This window comes from Colletes gigas, unplaced genomic scaffold (assembly GCF_013123115.1).
Source record: "Colletes gigas isolate AHSC1104 unplaced genomic scaffold, ASM1312311v1 Colletes_gigas_Sc00006, whole genome shotgun sequence".
Taxonomy (NCBI): Eukaryota; Metazoa; Arthropoda; class Insecta; order Hymenoptera; family Colletidae; genus Colletes; species Colletes gigas.
In genome coordinates, this window is record NW_025106635.1 from 5,323,013 (window position 1) to 5,347,738 (window position 24,726).

The 24,726-nt window shown below is 44.8% G+C and overlaps 1 protein-coding gene across 1 annotated transcript in view; it reads right to left on the minus strand.

The window, feature by feature from the left end:
- Positions 1 to 23,696, minus strand: part of LOC122395988 — a 41,426-nt gene extending 17,730 nt beyond the window's left edge. The window contains exons 1-2 of the mRNA XM_043394023.1: positions 22,919 to 23,696; positions 18,634 to 20,615 (exon numbers count right to left, since the gene is read on the minus strand). Coding sequence (XP_043249958.1) covers positions 18,634 to 20,184 — 1,551 coding nt within the window. The 5' untranslated portion in view covers positions 20,185 to 20,615; positions 22,919 to 23,696. The remainder of the gene's footprint in view (positions 1 to 18,633; positions 20,616 to 22,918) is intronic.
- Between the last annotated feature and the right edge of the window lie 1,030 nt (positions 23,697 to 24,726).

The window sequence follows — 24,726 nt, forward strand, 5'->3', positions numbered from 1 at the left end:
TAAGATTGTGAATCAAATATACTTGTAGAAAATTCCAAAAGTACGTGTTTTCGATACGTTAATCGATTCGTTTCGAACTGACAAGTTCATTATCAAAATCCGAACGAAAAATCAATTATATTTTTGTTACTTTTTCGAGCCTGAAAAGAATTAATTAATGCACCGGAGGCATGATCGTGCTCTCGGAATACTTACAAGAGTTTCGAAGCCACAATCGTATTATGAGTATACGGAGTGTCTCGGAGATACACGATTCCAGTTTGGGCCGTGAATGTACAATTTGTATAAAGCAACGCTTCGATAAAACGTAAACATATCGGCCAAATAAGGTACGAATATTCGTGTAAGATACGACGAGAAAGCGCGGAGAATTTTAAGGAACGACGCAACTTATGAAACGACCCAATAAAGATGACTTTATTAATTTTTTTTTACGTCAATGTTGCGACGATTCGTTCAACGCAGCGTACGTTCCAAAGCCATCTGCGGCCGTTGAGTTAATTAACTCGGAAAGTCACGAATCGGGGCACGATTTGGCACCGGCAATTAAGTATTTATAGTCGAGCTTAAACATCTGTGTCGCGTTATGATTTAGTGTACCGTGCGTACCTGCCGGCATAGCATAATTATCTCGTCGCGGTATCCTTTTCTCCAGCCCAGCCACCACGTAACAGATAAAATAAGACGGCGAAACGCAAGTGTCTGCGTGTAATTACCCGACACGGTATTTCTAATTACGACCGTAAGGAAAGCTCACCGTAAAATCAACATCATTAACGAAATTGCTCTAACTGCGAAAACTTCGCGGGACTTTGCTTCTCCATCGATCCGAAATCCCTTGCTCCCGTCGAAATATAGGGAAACGTAACGCAAGGTCATGGAAAAAATAAGTCTGGAATTAATTGAAAATACTGAAAATTCGAGACGAAAATGATGTTCGAATTAAACCTGCACGATCTGGGCAACCAAGTGCAGTGCAATTTAAGCTACAACGGTCGTCACGGAGTTTTTACCACGTAGTGCAGGAAGGAGGAAAGAACGGGGGGAATATGGTGCTATGAGTAAGTAGAATGTGGACGACGCAGAGTAATTTTGCCTCACGGTGGCTGACTATAACGTCTGACCCAATACGACACGTCTTTCGATACTTCGTTCGGCCAACTTGGATATTTCTAAATTGCAAAGTCAATACGAGTGTTTTATTCAAAGCATAAACAGCCGTATGGTAGCAGCGGGAAAGGGTTATCGCGAAATTTTCATCGGGCAACATTTACTCGCGCACGGGACGGGAATTCTGATTGGCCGGTAAACGAGCGACAGAAGAAAAAAAACAAACTGAAATTTATTCGTTCGATCGAGGAGATAGTCCAAGTATCCGTTCGAGTGAAAAGCGAAACGCCGTTCGAAATCCGAAATGTCCCGTGACACTCGATTAATCCAGTCCATTAGCGATGGCTCGACGGGGCGGGGGAGGGGATCGTCGTTCTCGGGAAATCGACGTCTATTAGGCTCGGTTCTAGGCGACATGCTAATCTCGTTTCTCCCGCTACAGTGTGCAAAGTCGTCTTGGAAAACCGGTCGGCCGAACGCTTTGCAGCTTGCGCGAATTTAAAGCGAGCGTGTCCCGTTCGCGTTAGCGCGTAAAAGCGAAAACGCCCGGGTATCGAGAGATCGAGCGAGAAAACGAGTCGATCCCGTTCGCTCCGCGCTTTACGGTGAATTGAGAAATTTGAAAACGATGTTGTTCGACCACTTAACCGCTCGACGTGGGCCCTCGACACGTTGCACGGTTCAATTTTGCAACGTTCCGGGGCTAATGACGTGTTACAAAGTAGTAGGAAAGCCGCAGGCCTAAACATTTTATTTTTTTCAAGAAGCTGGACTTTCGAATCCGCAAACTGATCCATTATGACACGGTTCAAATATTATTTTCGCGAATTTAGATAATTTCTGTGGTCGTCGAGACTGCTGGACTAGGTAGAGTTAATTTGATGCATTGATCGTAGTATGTTTGATCGAATAATTACGCAGCTTGCCAATGGTTGACGCCTGGTGAAAATTGTCCCGAATCGCGTGGAAATTATTTCGCGATCAAGTTCGATGCGTGGACAGAAAGGCGTCCAGTGTTCGAGAAATCTCAGATTACCGGTGATCGATGAAGATTTCTCTGAAGATCGATCGGGCAGACGCGACGGATAGATTCCCGTTTGTACTTTCCTCGTTTGAGCGCGCGAAGAAATGCGAATGCAGTCGATTAGACGCGAGAACGCGATAATCGTTAACACACTTTTGTCCGGAATTTTATTTTCTAAGCGACTATTATCGTATGCAGTGACTGGGCAGCCTTCGTAGCGGCATTAAAAACGATAATCCCGCTGTGGTACGGCTCTCGTAAACCGAGCGTGGCATCCATTCTGGAATCCGAAAATTTCTAATTGCCGAACGGTCCTTAACCCCCCATCATTTTCATTTTCTTTTTTCGTCGTAAACGCAAATTGGTTTCTCGACTCTCCTATTGTATTGAAAGCTTGCAATAAACGTGATTCTATAATTTCTCTTTCCTCCTTTGGTCTGCGCATTTATATATCGATCCGTAAATACAGTCGATGCGAAAACAAATGCGATGCAAATTGGATTCTCGATCGTTTCGCCATTGTATGAAAAATAACAATAAACGTGATTAACGACTGCAGAATTCCTGCGTTTATGACACGATGAACAGGAAAACCGTGCACGCTAGATGTATCCAAAATATATGCATTTATACACAATCAAGTATGCATCAATTTAGAAAATATATTCTTCGTGTACTTTGCGTGTACCGTAAACGAATAAAATTAGCAATTTAATTGTTATAAGTAGCAGACCAACCTTAAAGAACCAGAAGATAATGTTATAGCATAATTGGCCTGAAACTAGTATATATCGAATATGATAAGATGAACCGATCTATAATAACGTATGCAACAGTATTCCATGTTCAACTTCGCTAAAAAAGAATTAAAATTCTAAAAGGATGTTCCGAAGGAATCTGATTCCCCATCGACGCGTCGGCGAATCAATGATCCGCGATAACGATCGTTGCGAAACTATTAACTAATCCAGGTGTATCGTAAACCGAATCGACTCGGACGTCACGATCTCGTCGGTCGTTTTGTGGGGCAACGGGAAGACATTCCGTCACTTTCCAATTCCTCGCGGTTACCTTGCTCGAGCGGGTCTAGGATCCATGGATCCAACCTCTCTTCTCCCACCGGTAATCGGCGATCGTTCGAAAGAAATTCCGTCACTTTCGAAACGCGCCCAAATTCCATCTCTGCACTCTGGCCAATGTAAACAAACGTCAAATCCATAGACTCAAAAGAAATGGTACTCACAGGATACTCAGAGTCAAGATGATACTGAGTCGAGAGGGTTGATAATTCTGGATCTCCAACCCTTCTGGAAGGTCTAGGGGATGGTTTCACGAGTCGAGGTTCACTCGACTCCTGAAGGAGGCATAGCTCGTTGAGCCCAGGAACTCCGAAAGAGACCGAACGACACTAAATGCCATTTCGAAACCCCATCGAAGTTCACGAGCTCTGTTTAGCTTCGCTTTTCGTACCATGACGCTTCAGCAATTAATTTTTGTTCTCGGTGAAGAGTCCTGTCGGCCATAGATAAGCGGCTAACGCGTTAAACTGTCGACTAGGCGAACTTCCGGCGGTTTTCGCGAGATCCCCCGTGGAAAGAGAGAGGATTCTCGATGGCGTTCGAACGGGGAACGAGCCGAACCGCGGACCAGCCGGTTATATCTCGTGCCGCGGGTAATGAATCGATCGTACAACGAAAATGAGCGAGGAACGAGGAGCCCGTAACAGAGGCTCATTAGAGAGTGTTCGTACTCCATGGCCAACGCAGCGTGACCGGCTTTCTCGTCTGCTTCGAACATTCTTATTTCGCCGGAGGAAGGAAATGCTCACGACGGACGAGCTTCTTGAGTCACAGGCAAGGTCGTCGTTCCTCGTCGTCGTCGATCCTGCGACCGACGAACAACTTCCGAGAGATCGTTCGTTCGCCTGACCCGACGATCGCGGCCTTTCGAAGGTCGCCAACCGATCACCTTTATATCTCTTTCACCGCGGAGCGTGCAGAGATGGGATCCTTTCGACGAGCGTTCTTCTCCTAATAGAATAGCGTACCCCAATTCATCGTATGTGGAATATTCTTCGAGAAATAGGGGTGTGCTTTAAAATTAAAAGCTCCCTTCCTATTATTGTTATCTATTGAAAACTAGCACTCCAGGACTCTGGAAATGAAGAGTTTGCACCGCACGGCTTCGTATACTTCGCGTTACAATTAAGCGGGTGTTCTTGAGGCCGATTCCGAAGAACGAAGCCCGGTAGCAGGTGTTCCAATCAACGAAACCGTCAGTGTAAGCCGGATTCACGCCATCCATCAGGCGATCATCCGTCTAGACATGCATGGAGGTGTTCCACGCTGTCCATCACCGTTTCGTCTGGCGATCGCGTTGATGTTGATGAATGTTTGCGCGGGACGGTCAACGGGACGGTTGCCTGGCGGATGGTGTGAGAATCCAGTTACAATATTCAATTTAGGCCTGTCGCGAGCTCGGAAACGAGCCCAGACAATTTGAAAGGAACGCGGGCGAAACTTGGTCGTTATCGCAAATTTGTGCACTGGTAAATAGGTCATGTTTCGAGCGATAATTGCAGAGTGTTTGTTTTCGTGTTGAACGCTGATATAAAAATTTACTTGCAAACGATAGGATCGCCCTCGAACCACGAACTTTCGTATAAACGTGACTTAGGGTCACATCCCCGTGGGATTAGGGTTAAAAGCACTCGGTCGATCGCTGCAATGCGCAGAGCGAATGCCTACGAGCGTCCAGAGAGCACGCTCAACAAAAGCGACCATGGAATTTCTGCACACGGTGTATGTTTAACGTTGGAATTTTAACGCCGAGAGGAATAATTCAGTTCGTCGTTGTACACTCTGGTGCACGGGATTCAGAACGAGGCAGGAATTATTTCGACGAGGAGGGTTAATTAAGATCCTTTGAGGAGACCCTGCCATGCATACCTGAAGGATGCTCGACCCTCGAGGAACCAGATCCTCGCCAGGAGTCGTGCAACGCACCGTAAACCTCCCAAGAATCGCGTGCATAATCAATCGCTCCGGCCAAAATTACAGATTATATTTAACTGTTATCCAGTTGAGACAAACGTACCGACTGCTAGGTCGTCGATCAGAACTCTCGATCGAAAATAAATTACTTCTACGCAGGATCATGTTTAAACCAGTCTGGGCATACGGAAATCAACTCTGGGAATGCGCTAAGTCACCTAACGTAAACCTGTTACAAAGGTTTCGATCGAAAACATTACGTACCATATTGTGCCAACAATTACACAATCTACAAAGACGACTAAATGTTCGACGTTAAAAGATACAAAATTCATCCCTGCACATTGGATCAAACAATTTCGGTTACTCTGCCGTTGTGCCAAATTCTCGATCGTCGAGAAAGAATGTTGGATCGAGAGACGACTCACGAAAGGCCCAAGTAACGAAATATTTCTGTTCTACGGTCACACGCGACCGCGGTATGTCACGCTTCCCGCGTTGTTTGCTCCAACAACATTATTTTTAGACCGGACATTTTCGTTTTCTTTCGATCCCCGGAGTCGGTATCGGACGGAGTTCGATACACGGATCCGAGGTTTGCTTAATTGGCGAGTGAGTTACGCGGCAATTATATCATGGAGCATATTAATACCGCGAGGCGCGTCGTTAAGATCGATTAGCGTAACGTCGCGCTTGTTGTTAATTATGACAACCGGGACCGCGGCTAACGATATTTTACGAGGCAGTTTTACGCGCTGCCCTCAAACTAATTTAACTCGACCGACGATTCTTTTTCTCCCCGATACGGCGATTTAAATGGCTTCGTGTCGCTTTCACGATGCGATTAAGGGGTTACGCCACCTTCCTGCCAACAAAACAGAGAGTGGGTGGTATCTATAATATAAAAATGAAATAGATATTTTCTTAAACCGCGTTTTCTTAAGCCTTGACTCGATGTTAGAGAAATTACAATTATTCTTTAGCAATTTCTGATCAATTTAATTAATGTACCGATCTTAATTTTGAGTATGCAACCAACGTCTGTGAATCCCAGTGCCAATGTCTTCGACCGATAGGAATTGCAAATGGGGATTCTTTATCGAAAATGAAGCCATTTGCTGGTCGGGGACAGCGTTCGTTTCACTGTGTATCTAATTCGTTGAACATGTCCGTTCGATGACGAGTTGTAAAATACAGCATAGTGTATCGCGCGATGACACGATTACGCTATCTCTGCTACAAGTTAATGTAATGGAGCTGAGTTGAAATACGAGTTACGCGTCGACGAATAAGACACTCCGACCGTTGTGTACGGGTTTACTGTAAACTGTTGCAGGTGTGACCGTAACTGTACGAACTGTTTACGGTAAGGTGATTCGTACCAACAATATTCTCCTTTTTTCCGTTAACCGGAGGATCGCTTCGGTGCATCCTCGACGTGACCGATTTGCAGACGTTCAAAGAAACCGAGCTTCTTTGCATTTTATTAAACGTTTAAGTAGTACAACAAATATTTGGGGCAACATACTCGTTTTATACTACAAGTTATACCATATATTTTTAAAGTTTACGCGAGATTTGAGTTAACACTTAGCCCGTAAATTCTGGAGTTTGCTCGAGTTCGCGAAGTCGACGGAGAATAAACATCAAAAACGTACGGATTTAATGCGAAAACACGTGCAAAGCACATTGCCCTGGTCTCCGAGGCAGACGGTGTCATAAACTGTCACCCTCTGACGGGATGCAAGAGACAGTCAATGCGAAGGATTCTTGGAATCCATCGTTTGTAATCTGGAGAATTTGCGACTCGTTGTCCCCCTCGAACGGGAGCGCAGTAAAACAGGCCTATTCGACGCAAACGGACTCGTGGGCCACTTTTTATATCCACGATATTTCTTTTATTTGGCGAACAAAGTTAAACAAATTAAATCAACGCCCGAGAAAAGTCGGATACGGTCCGCAATTCGAGTAAACTCGGACACGGATGTGAACGAGTTAATTCAATATAACACTTGCGTCTGCATTCCTCGGTGCAATCTCATTCCATCTAAATAGGGATTCTGCGAGATTCGATATAAAAAATAGGAGAGTTCGCGCCAAGGTACCGGTAACAAATAATAAATCGTGAGCTTCCTCTCGAAAACGAATTCTGTTCTTAAAAAAATATACTAACGCCGAGAGTAGTTTGATTACACGGTCATTAGCGCCACGAGCGTGTTTAAACGAAAGAAGAAAGGAGAGACAAGCTGCTCCGCGGCCAAAAGAGCGAGGAAAATCAGGCGGAAGCGAAAGGGCGCTCGAACGAAGACGTCCGCGGTGAAACGACCTTATTTCGATAGCAACTCCGTTTGCGCGCAGCATGTCAGCAATAACGTGGTCTGTCATCAAGCCCGAACGTTACCGATAATTTACTGCATTTTCACCGACCGTTCCGCGACCATATCCGCGAGCATAAACGTAGAAATTACCGTCACGATAATAATTGCATTCCATGCGACCCGATGCGCTCGCGAGGACGTGATTTATTCCGATAATGCAACGGCAGAGGGAGGGGGAAACGGTCGTTTCGATGCCTTTGGCCCATTTCTGACTCTTATCAAAGAAAAACCAGGCCGCGCCAGGTACCAACTACGACTAAAAGCTATTTAAAATAAAGTTTTCTGACTTTAAAGATTATTAATTATTGCCAAGGTGCAGCAACTTGGCTCGATCCTTCTGCAATTAAGATAAGACTCTGCTCTATTTAAATAACAGATTTACTTTTTTCCTCCATCGCACTTTCTGAAGTTTCAAGAACATAAAATCGCATTCTTCCGATTTTATAGAGACATTCGAAAATCCGAGAAAGTCGTAACACTTTGAACGGAATATTATGTATGTCAAAGAATACGATTTACAATCTTTAACACGTTAACACCCATATCATGGGCGACAGGACTTTTCACCAAAGAGCTACAAAAATTCATTCTCGATTCACAATCTTTCTAGGAACAAATTTTATATCCGCCTTATCCCGACAAACGATCTGCACTGATTTCAATTGTTCTGCGATATTGTTTAATTGTGACCAACGCTGAGAGAGGCTCTCGAGTTGTTGGTCGATCGAAAGGTCTGATAGCGACTGTTGGAAATCAGAAAGGTTCGGGGATTGTTCCTCGAAGAACATTCCAAGGAACGCGACCGTGTAATTACCCGTGTTACGTAAAATTCCGATATGTTTCGCGAGGAGAGCGAAGAGCCGCGTTTCAGCCAATTTCGCTTTATTTTCGCGTCGACGGAATTAGAAATAAGGAAAGCATCGCGGGGACTGGACGAGAGAACCACGCCAGGCACGCGTACGCGAATTTCCACAATGCAACCGCGTTGTGAAAACACCTGTGGGCCCATTAACCCTGGAACGGGGCCCAGTCGAAAATGGACCAAGCGACCAACGAGAACTTACAGCGATTTGTTCGATCGAGGATTCGTTTCCTTTAGAAAATGGCTATAAACGATATAGAGGTTCAAACAACGATGGATCTGTTAAATTCCAGAGTCAATGTACCTGAAATTAGTGAAAACAGACCGTGAAGGAAGCACGAGTCCAAGTAAATGGAATACCCGAAGATTTCTCGACGAAAACTATTAGAATTCTTTCGTTTCGTTAAGAAGCGTTGTTAAAAGTAAGAGTTCTGATAAATATCGCTCCAAACGCTAATAGTAAAATTTCAAAGAGTATTTAAATCATCGACGATATTATACTGCAAGTCACAAAGTATCGAAAACGCTCGTAATCAAGTTTAATGAGCGAGATATGTAAATTGATTCGAAAACGATATACGCTCGTGGAAGGAATAAATTTGAAGCAAACGATAGCTTCAACGAGCGATAGAAGATCGGATCCTTTGATTGTTCTCTGCCCTTTATTTCTATTCGGGTCAACAGAATCGATTCTCTCGTTTCACAAGCCACCTGCAAAGAATTATCTAACTAAAAAGTTTGTAATAAGTGCAACTGGGAAAATCCACGACTGCAAAGTATATTCAAACAGTCGTCAAGATAAGAACGAATGCGTTTCAAGGAGACACTTTTCATAAAATATCGAACCGCTGTTCGGAGCCAAAGACACCGCGGAAACTCCGCAATGCGAGCAATCATTCTGCTTCGAAACTTTGCAACTTTATCTACGACACATAACGGCGTCGTAAAATACATGTTATTTGCGAAACTGTTATGTTGTATCTGGTCCTATTAACACGGATACGCGAATTGCCTCTAATCGAAGGAATCTACGATTGCGTGGTTTCGATAACGCAAATAACACACACCTTAGTTCGTCGAATATTACGCTCGAACAAGACAGATTATCGCTAATTGCGTCACGGTATTTTATTACTCACCTACGCACAGCATTTAGCAAGAAAATCAAATTTTTCTAAATCGTGACCATAACTGACGCTTCTAAGCTCCCAGGAAAGTTAAGTCGAGCCCAGGTGGTCTCTGGTAATGACTATACGAAGTCGAAATTGCTGGTGCATCGTAACAGCTTTTAAATGCAGGCAGACTTCTGCTAAATCATTAACGCGAACGACACATCGCGAGGACCTCGGTCTCTCGGAGCACCGTCTCGTCATACAACAACACAAGTTTCGCAACGGTTACAGAATGCTTCCAAAGAATCTTGCGACACGTTTGTAACGGGCCGAGTGACATTTATCTTCGAGTAAACGCTGATTCAACGACCAAACACGAAGCTCGTTATATAAAATTCGTCGCGACGAGCATTTCCTTTCTCGATACGCCCGATTCGTAATCGTAGAGGGTTTGTGTTTTTTCTTAAAAAATCACGGGCTTATCTGTCGCGCGGGAGGGACAGGAACGTTCGACGATATTCGAGGCGGGAATTTTAGTTCGAAATTTCGGATGATCGCGCGGAAGACCGCGAGGGACAAGGATCGAAGTCGAACGAGTCGCAAAAATAGATCCGCCGCGTCTTTGCGTTTCTCTTCCCCCGCTTGGATGTCGCGGCTCTTTTTCCTTTTTCTTTGGCCGCGTAGCCTCGGTTTTGTCGTTCAATTTCGGAGAGTCACCGCGGCGATCTCGATCGCAAGATCGCTGGGACCCGAGCCGCCGACAAACCGAACGATCATCGATCTCGACGATTTTTCGACGGAGTTGGTTACCGTTAGGATCGAACAAAACGAAAGAAAATTGTTTAACCACCGTCCCCGGAATAGCTCGCGCAAAAATAAATCGAAAACGTTCGCGTTGCACGTACTCTGAAAATCTGCCGGATAGGCTTGCGCTGGACTAATTGTAAGTCTCCAGTACAGCTCCGTGTGCGGCTACGTGTCAGCATTTGGACAATTACTCTAATGGAATTAACCTTAAAACCTCATTATTTACACAACCGTCCTAGCCAAATGCAGTCCACGCTGAAATCCGTTTGATTAAGACTTCCAATTACTTAAGTGCGTATCCAGTAGATTTTCAAAGTCGTTTCGCAAGCCTCGACAAAACGGATTTCGCTATAAACTGCATTCGATTAGGGATTTCGCAAAGAACTTAAAAAAAAATTCTCAAAGTTGCTAAAGGAAAGAAATATGAATATACGAATTTCGACGAGGTTGCAAAAATAAGTGTTATGATAAATGCTCCGATTGTCTCGTGACAAATTTTGGCTACGCCGGAAATGTCAGTGGTTTGGCGTAGCAGCAGACGCGTTAAAGAAATAAGAATTACGTCGAAATTTGATGGTGAACGATAATAATTGAAAACGCGAAGGCTGAACGAGGATAAAACTCTCGACGTAGGGGGATAGAGAAAGAGATCGTGGCAGAAATATGTCGTGATTTATCGTCACGATGAAGCCGCATCATCGTCAGGACACGAACACGACGTAATTATGATTAACGACTCGGTTGTTCGCGAAGGACAAGAGGACGAGTTCCCTGTTACAGTTCCTTCTTTTACGTTTCGCCGAGTTACCTGAAATGCCTCTTCCCTGCCTGGCTTTTGTGCCGTGGAAAGGACGAGAAAAGAAGATTCATCTTTCAACCTGTCCCCGCGTACGCGTCGCGCAATTAATTCCGGACCGCTGATCGATTTCCAGAGTACACGGATCGACGTTGGGAGACGTCGAGCCTTCGATTATTCTAGACGACTGCTTGCTTTTATTAATTGCGACACCGTGCACGACGAGTGAATCGACGATTACCCCGGCGCTTGACATTATTCCAAATAGTATGATTTCGTAATCGCGTGTACGAGCCGGATTCAACTCGAAAATCTCCTTTAGCACCGAAGATATCGCGTCGATTTATCGCGATCGTTCGATTAAAACTGTTATTTTGTCGCCTGATTACTTTTTGGGGAATGTATGATTACAACATTAATTTCGCACCGTCTATTTTGTTACTTTTAGCGTGAACAACTTGAGCAATAACGATGTGAAATAAAAGAGCAAATAACTAGCTCGACGCGTTCGGTATGACTATTTTCTATTATCAGTTTTATTCGTAGACTCGCAGGTACGAGTGGTAATACATTAGGAATATTTTACTTCAAGTTAGCAGTGCCATAACGACGAATACGATAATAGAATACCTGCGATGATCACGAGCACTGCCAGGCAAGGACAAATCGAAAATTTAGAGAAACCTAATAAATAAATTAACGTTGCAAGTAACGAGTACCACGAAATTTTAGTAATCCACTTTTAAAATCTTATCTTTCTAGGACGACCTCGTGCTATTTCGGATATGACGTTTCTTAACGAAATTCTAAACGATTTTATCGCGTTCATTCTCGAAGGACTCGATCCCATCGTTCGATCCAGGTCACTCGGATACAACGATTTATTTCGCGTTAACCATCACTGCGCCGCGTTCTATATGAAAAATTGTTTTGACCAGAGGTCGAGTGAACATTAAACTTATTTGTAAATTGAACGGAAGCAAATATGAAAACGGACGACGTGTTTAGACATCGACTGTCGCGCGCAAAAAAGTGTACCACGATCGATTTCAATGTCGACCCATCGAAAACCAGTTCCTGGCTCGACGCGCGGCGGCGATTATGACGATTGATAACAACCATGGGTCTGGAATTCCAAACAAATTGCTAGCTGGTAGGAATGCAACAATGTTTGATACGTTTGACGACAAGTTTATAAAAGAGGGACTCTGTCTTCCCTCCCGGTTGGCAACGGATACATTCGACCGCGAAGATGGATTCTTCTGGGCGAAAATCGAGAGAAGCGATTCGCCAAAACGGCCGGCCAGCCGCTCTCGACTCTCGGAACCGGTGCCAAGAATCCGTGGAACCGAATTCGGGGACCGAATTGACCCTGCGTGTCCAATCGTTACGGGATTTTTGTAATTTCTTCGATCGACTTTCGTGGCTTTCACCCGGTCAGAACTTTCGCGTAAATTTACTCCGCATCGATTCTACCGTAATGACACTCCAAGGCCGCGACCTCGAGCAATATCTCGTTAACTCATTTCACCGCGACCATATGGCCAAGATCTCCAGGATTATTATGATGTTGATAAACAGACGCGTTACGTAGATAAATTGACAGACACGCTCGCGTTGCTAAAAGAGAAAACCAGAGTGGTCCATAAGACTGCTTTCCACTATTATACTCGCTTAACTTTTCTCAAATTGACTTATATTGTCTTGACAGAGGGGTTAGAGAGGAATCGAAAGCAGAGTACTTTTACGCGATTGTTGGCGACCGGACTTCAAAGAGACGAGAAGATTGCTGAAATTCAGGGCAAAGGGGTTGCCTCGATCGATGTACGTTCTTGACGAGGAACAATAAACGATAGAGTGGAACTGGGTGCAGTTTGGGAGTACGGAAGACTTCGATCCACGAACTGTGAAAGCAATTCGAATAACGATAGTCTAATGGAATTGGGTGGAGTTTGCGAGCGTAAAAGACATTGACCTAGGCACGAATCGCGATATCGATACCGTAGCAACAGAGGTGGGTGCAGTTTGAAGAGCGTGGAAGAGTTTGACCTACGGCAGAAAATGCAACGATGAAATTATTTTTAAACGAAACGCTCGCGATACGCCGGAGGAATCAACGTCGTCACTACGGGTCGTGCTCAATTTCCTGTTGACCCATTTATATCACGCCTAACCGACGAGGAACAACGCTCTCGTCAAGGTTCTCGGATCGGTTCGATAATTCCAGATGACACCAATCGACCATCATCGACTATGCGATGAACCGCGCGAAATTATGGGGGACTCCTCCATCGACTTTTCAATAATAACGCCAGGACTTAATTTAAAATTAAAATAGACGATCCCCATGCTAGCAATTTTTCTATTTTTCTAATTAATCGCCATTGACTGATTTGGCTGCTATTCAAAACACGCGATGTCTCGATAATCCCATCAAACACGTAGAAGAACTTTACGAGGATGTAAATCTGACTCGGGACACCGGTTCGTTCTTTTTCATCAGTCATAAAACTCATTTCTCGTCTCCGGTTACTAAACGCTTTGGACACGTTCGTTTTTATTAGGTGCGAGCTGAGATATGGATGTGCAACCACGGAGGTTCATTTGTTCCTAACAACTGGGATTATATTTTTTATGCACACAGAGCCGAAATTTTCGAGTCTAAACCTAACAGCCGGGTAAGTTGAAAAGTTAACGACGGACCTACGGAGTTTGGTGCTTTTTCCGTTGGCCGTACGAACTTACCAGTGAAAGGATCGAAAGAATCCAGCGAGTTTAGAAACCAATTTAGGTCTCGGAACGGTAAGGTCCGAGAGAGAATCTCGGAAGGCTGTTTCGTCACTGCTTTCCAGTCGTTTCCACGACGAAGCACGTGCACGGTGTCGCGGCGCGTGCATCCTGAGAGACTGCGTGGTCGGAACGAGGAGGAGCGTTTAGTCCTGTCGTGGAAAAGGGTACCCGGGGACGAGAAACGACGCTGATGCACGGATAAGGAGACCGGCGGTTAAGAAAGGAGAAGAGCCGAGGAATGCGCAACAGAGGAAGCGGTTTGCAGAGTAGAAGGAAATTGTGACTTATAGCATCCTTCCAGGACATCGTAGCGCCGCGCAAGGAGAAACCTACTTCTGCGGCCACGGTACGCCGGAGTGTTCGTTACGCATTTCCACGGAAGACTTTTCCCTCGAAATGTAGCGCAACTGCTCACGCGTGATGATTTTACGCCCGACTCTTCGCGCGTAAATCCTTGCATAATTTTCGCATGAATTCTTCCCAGACCCGGCGGAGCAATTTCAATAACGAGAATATCAAACGGCGCATAGCGAGAGCCCCGTCGTGGTTCTTTTTCGATGGTTCTCGCGTTCCTGGAATACCGCGTCGGACTAATTAAGCGATGCAGCGTTCCGCGGTGCGTAAAACGCTTCATAGCTGGGATACATAATCTGTCGCGATAGCGGTCGGGTATCGTTACGACCTGTATTTACGAAGATACAGCAGATACATAGTCTCGATCGTCGAGACAATGTTCCAGTGAATGGAGAACCAAAATAGAACCATTGATTATTTATTTCGTAATTTTTGGCACGCTTTCTTTTCGGAATTTTTTCCGGGGTTATTACGGGTTAATCGAGGCTCTAGCGCGCGTACGCGAGGCGCATCTATTTGTCGCTCGAAACGCGCAAAAAGTCAACGAGCTGCAGCCAGCCCTGACCAACATAGATCCAAGGAGAAGATGTTCTTTATGAATCACGATAATAAAGCCTCGGAACAAGGAAGCACGTGATTTACGCAAATGTGGTACATAATTCCCCGTATCGTTATGTAACAATGTTTCGTTCGCGAAGACGTTGGTGTTGTTCCACCTTCCACTTTGTCGGAGGCGGCGTTTAACGTAAATCTAGCGTTAACAATTCTTTAAGGTTCTATAATTAAACTACAGGCCGACCTAAGTTTCCGTACGTCCAACTACGGAGCGTCCAAAGAATTTGTTTTGCTCGTTACATTCGGTTTCTATCGACCGATTTCCCATGGAGGAAGAGAACAATGTCGGTGTAGGTGTCGAGGAAACGTGATCGACGTTATTATGGCGTTCGGAAAAGTGAACGATATCATTGTATGGTTGGGTGAATGAACTTTTCGCGCGTAGAGTGTGAACGACAAGCTGTGGGTGCGAAAGGAGATCCAACGACTGTTTGAGATGCAGGATCGGTTTCGAACGAGTTGCGTTTAAGTGGTTCGAAGAATGCACGCGATGTTTTCGAGCGAAAAACTGTGTAGCGTGAGTGTCTCGTGTGTTGGCGATAAATTAAACCATCGCATTTCTAAATTAATTTCTTTTTAAATGTTTAATATGTTACTTTATGTAATTGCTGTTCTAGGTAGCATCTAAAAATAACTATTTCCAACTGTTATATAGCGATCTTGAATTAAGACAGCTACGAGAACAGAGAGAATAATCGTAACTGTCGTAGATATATCGGTTATAGCCTATATCGATTGCGGTTACGGCTCTTCTGTGTAATATCGGTTCTATAACTGTTATCTTTCGGTTTTGTTTCCGATTACGGTCCAGCGTATATGCATTCTCGTATCGATTTCAACACAGTATTTAAAAATGACCGCGTACTTATATTGGAAACGCTATACCTTAACGAGCCTGTAACGAGAACTGAAAAACCGATGCTTCATGTTCGTACTCCACGAGCTTTCTATATTGAAAGTTGAACAGAAACAAATAAAATAGATGAATCATAATAAGTTGGAGAGGATTAATACGACACACACGTAAGTGCTCGCGTTACGCAGCATTTAAGCTCACTTTGTCAAGTATTTAACAAGAATAGATAAATTTCTATAACAAAGAGAATTGTTCGCGATGATCGTAATTTTTGGTTGCACGGATCGAGGAATGGTTACAAACGAAACGGAGAGAAATTCATTTTGCCCACGGGTAGGGAATCATCGAGGAAAAAAACATGCTTTTGCTCGTTACCCGCGAGTAATCGCGTGATTACGGAGGGAATTAATTTTAAGAGAACGCGCCGCGAGAAACGTAGCACGCATTCGTATCTAATCTTCGTCGATGCTAATCTACGAAGAGATAACGCGCATAGGCATTGCAAAACGAGCGACCAACATGCACCATACATAATGTATTTAAAAACAAAAACCAGGAACGTCAGTATTATATTAAAGAGAAAACATTTCTCATTGTAATACGGAAAACGACTCTGCAGCCCGAAACTGGCCTTCGTTAACGTCTCAAAATACCATTCTAGCAATAAAAATTAATCATTGTAGATTGATATTCCGAAGATCGAAACGTTAATAATGCCTTGTTTAAAACTATTAAATTAACTTTCTCGTGACTGGTGTACTAGCGTCTCTATTAACCCTAATCCCACGTGACTTCGCCTATCGAGTCTGAGTAACCGTTTACATACTAATTACGCTTGATAATATAGTGTGTAAGTTAATATACCATGAAATATAATTAGACAGAATTAACGTTCATTCCATCGAACAATTAAACTTTTATCTGTTCGTTGCGATTATATTTCACTGTGTAACTGAAATATTTTTTATTCGCTAATAAACGAGATTAAGCAGCCCGTTTATCTCTCGCTCGTTATTACACATTTTTCTCGTAGATAAAATGAAATTTATCGATCGTCGGATTATCGTTGATATTTCGCGTTTTCACGGCAACTCCGCCGTTCGGCGTATTGTAATTGCGAATTCCTAAACAAGAACCGAGCCACGAGTACGTGCACGGAATAAAATATGTTGCGTTCGCGGTAACGCTTTTTCGTTACGAAACGAGGCTACCGATGATAGAAATACATACTTGAAATCGCTCATCTATCATTCTTTTGCTTTTCCTATTTCACGGAACGTTCGTTCAAGTGCAAGTTCTAATCTGAAGTTTAAATGCAAGGTCTCTAACTAGCCACGTAACGCCTCGAGCCCCGATCGATGTTATCGCTCATTTTTATTAGAAATTATTCATTGTTGAAATCGAACATCTTGCCAGCGACTAACACCTCAACAGATTTACACGATAAAACACGACTGAATGCACCGTCAAATTATTTAATACATTCGTAATTAAATGCAGTTATAATTAATTGAATGTATCTGTTACCGCAACATAACGATTGCAAACCGAATTTACGAAATAAAATTGGTTAAATCATTTCATATAAATATAATTAAATGTAACGATATAAAGTTTCGAGAAAATATAATCAGGATGTTGAACATAATTGGGACCAAACTGCAACGATTACCGTTCGCCGAAAAAGAGTTTTAATCAACGGCGATCCAAGAATTGCTTGTTTTGAAGTTCGGAAATAGTTTCGACAGCGTTATGTTCATTTTTATTTACAATAAAAGTTTCGTGCGCCCTCGATTCAGTTCGACACGCCTTCGAGCACGTTTTTTCGAAGAATCTCTTTCACGTTTCGCGACTGCTTACACAGAGCATAGTATAGTACGTTATTATGTTTACTTTGCGATAAGTACAATGGTTATTGTTTGGTACATACAGTAGGGATACTCGAATGTCGCTTGCTTATGGTTGTACGAAAAGATACTGCTCAAGACAAAGTTAAACGAGTCAGGCATCGTTCGAAAAATCTTGATTCGAAGTTGTGCCCTTTTCGGGGTTCCAGGCCCCCCACTTCCGGTGTGGAAGTTACCAATCATGCTCTATTAGAACACTGCTAACGTAGATATGTATACGAACACGAAATTATACCGACAGTCTTCTATAATAAAATCAATGTTGAAAATAAAATATGTGATTTCTGTACTCTGTATTGGGAATGAAATTTTTGCATCAAATTTTGTTTCAAATCTGTTGTATATCTAATTTCTAAGTATTTTATTAATCTTCGGGTTTTATTACTTTATTAATACCGTTGCGAGAATATTGTATTTTTGTATAGGAATATAAATCTTCGCACCTGTTTAAGGCCTCCGGAAAGGGGGTTGGGTTTATAATATGGTCACTAGGAACAAGCTATTTAGGAAAACATCTGCTGATAATATTTGTACCTCGGTAAATCTCAACACCTGAATTAAGCAAGGGACCATGACCACAGACGTTGCCTTTCTCTAAATTTCTGTCGGCCGCGTGCATATTTACCGTTCTACCGTCTTTCTTAAATGGCGATTAGTGTCATAAACACAGGGTACGACGGTTGGGGGTCAGATTTTCAAACCTTCGAGCCTCAAAACCCTCCACGCCGGGGTTTAACACCCCCGCACACGACTTTATATTTAAGTAAGATCAGACACTCTCAGACCCTCGAATAGACTCTTACAAGAACTGAGTTAACTCTTTTTAGATTTCAGTTTACAAAGACACTGGAGTACTGTCCAAGTTAAATACGAAATTTCTTTCTCCTTTTGAGTCTTTAGATTAAGTTCGCGCAATTTGGAGGAACCAAAATAATTTTTAATGTTTCCCTCCAAGTCTAGTCCCAGGTATGTTCAACATCCTCCGACAAATTTCGGTAAAAATAAGAGCAATTAAAAGACGGTTCCTACCTTAAAGACTTCCGAAAAGAACCCGGCCCCGATCTTCTCCATGTAGAAGTCATCCAGTCGATTCAACGAGGCGACCGCATGCCTCAACGCCTGGCAGGAAGCACCTGTCCTCCTTTTCGTGCCCGTATCCTGATAGGTATCGCTAGGACACACGTTCAGGTTGCAGATATTGCTTTCCATCTCGGTCGGTCGCCATGGATCACGGCACTTCTCTCGATCCCTGTAGCTACGCGGCGATGACTGTAGCTCCGTAGGAAGATCTTGCGGCAAACAGGAAGCGCAGCTCTGCTGCAACGCGTCGCTGTTGGTTCTCGTCCAATCCTTGGACGGGGTGGACGTGGTGAAGTCCGCTCTGCAGTTTCGCTCGCAGCTCGAGGGATCCGCGACGTCCTTGGACGTCGATTTCGTGCACGGGGACTCGCCGATCGATTGGATCGCGGAGATCACCGTCAGGTCGGCGACGGAGGAGTCCGTCTCGTCGCTCGACTCGGTCAGCGACCTCTTGGCGTGCGTAACGCACTCGGAAGACCTCGCGGAAGATTTCATCGACGTGGGAACGACGGTCTGCGCGGCGTTTCTTTGCTTCCCGGGCAAATGTTCGCGATCTTTGCCCCCGAGGAGGGTCTGCTTCTTCGCGATCTTCGAAGACTCGACGTTCAGGCTGCTCAGACTGGCGGAGCAAAGAACCCGTTGCGATTTCGCGAAGCTGGGACAATTGGGGTTGGAGGAGCATTTGTGGATGGCGGAGGAGTTCGTCGCGGGGTTCGGCTGGCCCGGCCTCTGCGCGTGACCCGCGTGGCTTCTGCCGTGATTCGCCGTCTCTTTGGCCGACGAGTACTTGGAACAGTTCTTGGTGCCGGTCGCCTCGGTCCTGCAGGGTCTGCTGACCTCGACGAACGCGACCGACGCCTGGGAATAATTGGACGCGGACCCGGACGGCTGAGTGCCGCTACAGAACTCGACGGCCCCTACTCCGTTGTTCGAGTCTTTCACCCTCCACGGCTTCGACTTGTCGTCGGCGAAAGGCGCCTCGGAAACTAGCGAGCTGCCGCTGCTCTCCTTCGACCTGCGTAGCTTCTTATCGTCGATCGTGGGACACTCGGTGGGCGTGCACGTTTCCTTGCTTCTCCTGACCTTCGATTTGTCTTCGCCGAGGGAAGACGTCTCGGACGCGACCGCGACCACGTTACAATTCTCCTTCGATCTGCGCGATTTCGACTTGTCCTCCGCGACCGTCGACGACTTGGCTTTCGACTTGTCCTCGATGATGGACGGCGCGTCGAGGATGATGGAGGAGTTACAGTTCTCCTTGGACCTCCACAGCTTCGGTTTTGCGTCCTCTATGCCCGGTGATGGCGCCTCGGAGACCACGGGGGCATAGTTCTCCTTGGGTCTCCAGGGTTTCGACTTCTCGTCGGCCAGCAGGACGGGCGTATCCTCCGTGGCGAAGCACGGCAGACACGTGGACCCGGTCGGCCTGGCGGCCTTGCTGGGCGAACCGCTGCAAGATGGCGGACCCGGTGTGTTCGACGGCGGCACCTTGCCGAACATTTTCCCCGTTATTGCGAGAAGATTGAGCAGCTTGTACAGGGACGGAAGATCGTCGCCTCCGCGTCCCGCATCACACACGGATTCGGTCAGTCTTGTCGCCGGACGTGACTTAAACGACGAACGATTCTCGATCGGGAAGACTTCCAACGCGTCGAGCTACGTCCTCGGAACGGTGGTAGCTCGGCATATCTCGGGATCACATTTACATCGACGGAGGTATCTACGCTAGGCGTTTGGCAGTGGAATCACGCTCCGGAATCACAGTCTACTAGGGCATGGCCCTAGCAGGGGACGCAGTGCGGCAAGCGGTCGACATCGATGAACGCGACGAGCACATGGAACATCCGCAACGGCGAAACTTGGCACATCTCTCTCCTCTTCGAGGGTTCTCGAAACACGGGAGAGAAGAGTTTGGCTTTCCTGGAAGAAATCTGCGTGAAACGCATCGCGTCAGTATCAACGTTTAAAGGGCCACGTTCGAGTTATCTACGCGATCCGGACCATTAAATTTCTACCAACGATACCGCGAACGCCATTATTTTCTTCGAGCTTGTTCATCTCGATAAACGCAGAACCGCGATGTACCCCATTAAACGATCGAATTAACCCCTAAGGCGCGACATCGATACACTGCATTGACCTAATCCATATCCATACTTAACCAACGGAACGCGCACCTAATATATGCCTCGATATACTGCATCGACCTTACCCGTATCTATTTCATACCTGACACAGGCCTAACCGATCGAACCTGTGTCGAACCCGATATCGTTATATCACATCGACTTAAGGGGGTTCCCTCTCGGGGGCCCTCCAAAGGGGCCCGATTCGCTTATCTTTTAAAGGCCCTCGACGACCGTTTAAAAAGCTTCCAGCATAGCGAACAAAATTCTTCTTTCTGTAATAAGTGGTATATTTGTTTTGGACTTGCTGAAAGAACTCGTAAGCAAGGCTTATCTGACGTTTATCCTGCTTTAAAAATAGCACTACCAATCGTTCGAACACTCCAATTACTGGATAATTTAGCAATACATAATTATCTCGAACGATTAATAGCTTCCTGTTAAACAGAAATAGTTCTTAATTTTCGAACGACGATATGGAAAAAACATTTAAAAGAAACGTATTCGTGTGCATATATTAATAACAAGTATATTTAAATTGCCTAAATTTCTTTCGCGTGTTTACCGAGAAATCGATGATACGGTGTCGTAAATTCTCCTAAAAAGCGACCTACCGGTAGGTCACGCGGCAGCCAACGTGATGAGCTAAATATGTAACTATTTAAATTTAATAAAACAAGGCAATATATCATTAGCAACTCATTTGCTATTAGAATATCATATCTTTTCTAATTTTTTTTCTTGCAAAAAAATTCGAGGGAACTCTCTTAAGGCATGAATTCGTATCGAATCCCGTGCAAACGCGTTGTATAACCTAGCCTGTGTCGAACACATGCCTAACCCAGCCTGACTTACGCCTCTATTTACCCATACCTACTTCACTTGAGTGCATCGAATCTAAACCTAAATCATGCGTGGTCCGTAACTAACCCCGAGCCAAGGACTTTCGATGCCAAGTTTCTAACCAGAAATTCTCGGTTTATTTCACAATTCCAGGCGTACAACTTTCGAACGATCGTAGCAACTTTGCCGGTGTTCCCGTGTTTGCAAATTAAGCACACCGGAACTGTTAACGACGCTCGAACGAACGCGAATTTTGGCGCTAGACGAGCAACGTGCATCGTATGATAATACGCCAAGTTCCTAGCACCGGGAATGCGGACGAATTTGTTAAATAACACGGATGTGGTGGTGTGTGCACGTTACCTGAACGCACGATGATACGTTACACGGTTGTACGCGGCGATTTGATTTACAAAGCAGCGCTACTTCTTCCACCGGTGCAGCGGATCATCGTTTTCACACACGAGAAATGCAACTTGTGATAAATTACACAGTGCAACTAGCATAATCGTGCGCATTTAATTGGGAACGTTACGCTGCAAGTGCGTTTCTAGAAAATATGGTTTATGTACAGTGTCACGATTCACGATCGTGTCCCAGTTTTGACATACAACCCCTGACGACCAAACGATCCGAAATCGCGAGCAAATTCCACGCAACGAAACACTTCACGCGAATTGTATTTTTTCGTCGCGTTGCTACGCGCCTGCAATACGCGCGACAGGTTCGAAAACAAACGATAAGCAAATACTTCTTTAGCACGTGATCGTCACGCAATTCTCGTATCTAGGAATATGCTCTACATTCGTGCAAATTACGGTGAGATAAATATAAATGTCCCCTACGTATTATTTTCAAGCCTTCGTAACGAGATTAACGTTATTCGAAAGTTCAAGACTATCAAGATTTATTTGTTTTGTCGAAGGCGCCGGTTACGAGCGACCACCGCGAACGCGTTAAAAGCAAGAAAAGTAATTTAATGCGAATACGCAAGTTCGTCCAACCGCCTGTCACTATTTCAAACGCGGTAAGAGGCAGCGATAAGTAGATTATATAAAACAGTACAGTTTCCCTGTACGCTTAACACCTGGCCACGCAAAAAGCCAGCAAGAAAACAACCGCCACGGAACGCTAGGTGCCTTCGTCGCTGTGGCATAGTTCACGGGGTTCTTCCGTTGGACCGAAGGGAAACACGAAAACTGCGATGGTAAGGTCGGTGCACCGCGTCTTGGATGTAGCGGAAAAACAAAATCGAAGCGACATACCTGCGCAAACGAAGACGATGTATTGTAACCCGTTGTTTTTCCACGTTCCGTGGATACGCGCTCGCGGGATATCCCCGGGGCGACGTGTCCTCGGCGAAGACACAAGAACACAGCCAATAACCGGCGAGAAAAACCCGGTTGACGTTGCTTGTCAGTGACAACTGTCGGGCACACGTTCGATCGCGAAAGCGCCGTGAAACTTACTGGGGGCCTCTTCGTTGGCACCGTGGCGTCAGGATGATTTTAGAAGACCTTGAACCACGTGAGAGAAATCTCGAGCTGCTCGCGAGAAACAACACGTCAAACACTGTCGACAGGCACGGTCGAGACGGGAGGCATGACCGAACTCGGCATCTCCGCGCACGCTGTCACTTTTGTTTACTGTCTGAGAGCGAAGCTACCGTCGATGGAATCGCGCGACCCCGACACGACGCGACGTTGATCGTCGTGATTCGATCGCATCGCGCGATCCTTGATCGTGTAACGATTCCTCGCGACCAGCACGATTTTATTCTTCTGTCTGCCACCTTTGCACCTTTGTCGCCGGAATCGAGTAAACAGTGGGGAAGACCACCGCGAATACGATTTGAATTTTCTACGGGTAGATTGTACGTCGCGGTTCCACTGCTATGTACTACCACCGTACACTGTGCACTGCTTAACACCACACCTCTTGTCACGTTTGATCGTCGCGCACCGGGTTCTCGTGAAAACGATACAAAACGCTGGAGCTTGTTCGCGAGAATGCGAAAGAGACCGATTCACCGACAACGCTGTACAGCGGCCATTACAGAAATGAACTGGTCCGACGCACGCCGTCTACCGGCGATACCCGACGTTCCCAGCTTACCCCCACCACTCGACGTTCTGTTAATGAATCGGATGCAGAAAAAGCACTCTTTCGAACGTGGAGATTGCCATATTCTATATCAGAATGCGGAATACCTGTATTTGATGCCGAAATTCTTTTTTTATTAGCTGACACGCTTGCAACGGATGCCCTTTATTTTCATTTACCCACCCGAATATCATCGAAATTATTAGCGACAACTAAAACTATTTCGGATGAAAGTTAACGTTCTGGAGGAACATTAAACTTCGCGTAAAGAACTTCTTTTACCGGAGCATAGGTGTTTCGAATGTTGGAAACGTAGCCTTCAAGTTTTAAATAGATTCTCCTACTTGTTTTACTTAACATTGTAACACTCAAAAAGACGAAAACAATGACCTGCATTAGATGAGGTCATTCAAGGTCAATTTACGAATATAGTGTGAATACGCGCACGTACCGAAGCGATAAGATTGCAGGTGATCTAAAAAGAATACCGTGAAACTTTAAATTTAGTAACTAAGAATTTTGTTTACTTTTTATAAGTCAAAAAATCTTCTTGCGTTACGATGAATGAAAAATATAACATTCCTTGCTTCGAGTGTGAATGGTATTTCATTTAATTCAATGTGAGAACAATGATATTATGAAAGTAACATCGTGAGAATAAGTGTAGAGAAACTGTATCACTTGTTCAATGAAAATCCACGAAACAGCGATTTCACAGCACGAAATAATTTATGAGAATTTCCATTCCGACCTTACTACCACGATCTCGTCTCTGGGCTGCTAAACAACTACTTTTTTGCCAGGCGGAATGAAAGTGTGAGAATTCTCATATGCATACAAGTTATACCTTTCACTGTCTTTCAACAAATTTCAGTTTCCCGTAAAAGTATTGAAATTTCTACGTGACGTTGAAGCAATGTCAACGATACAGTGGCTGATTTATCTTCCATTTCCTAGCGATCTTGTCAAT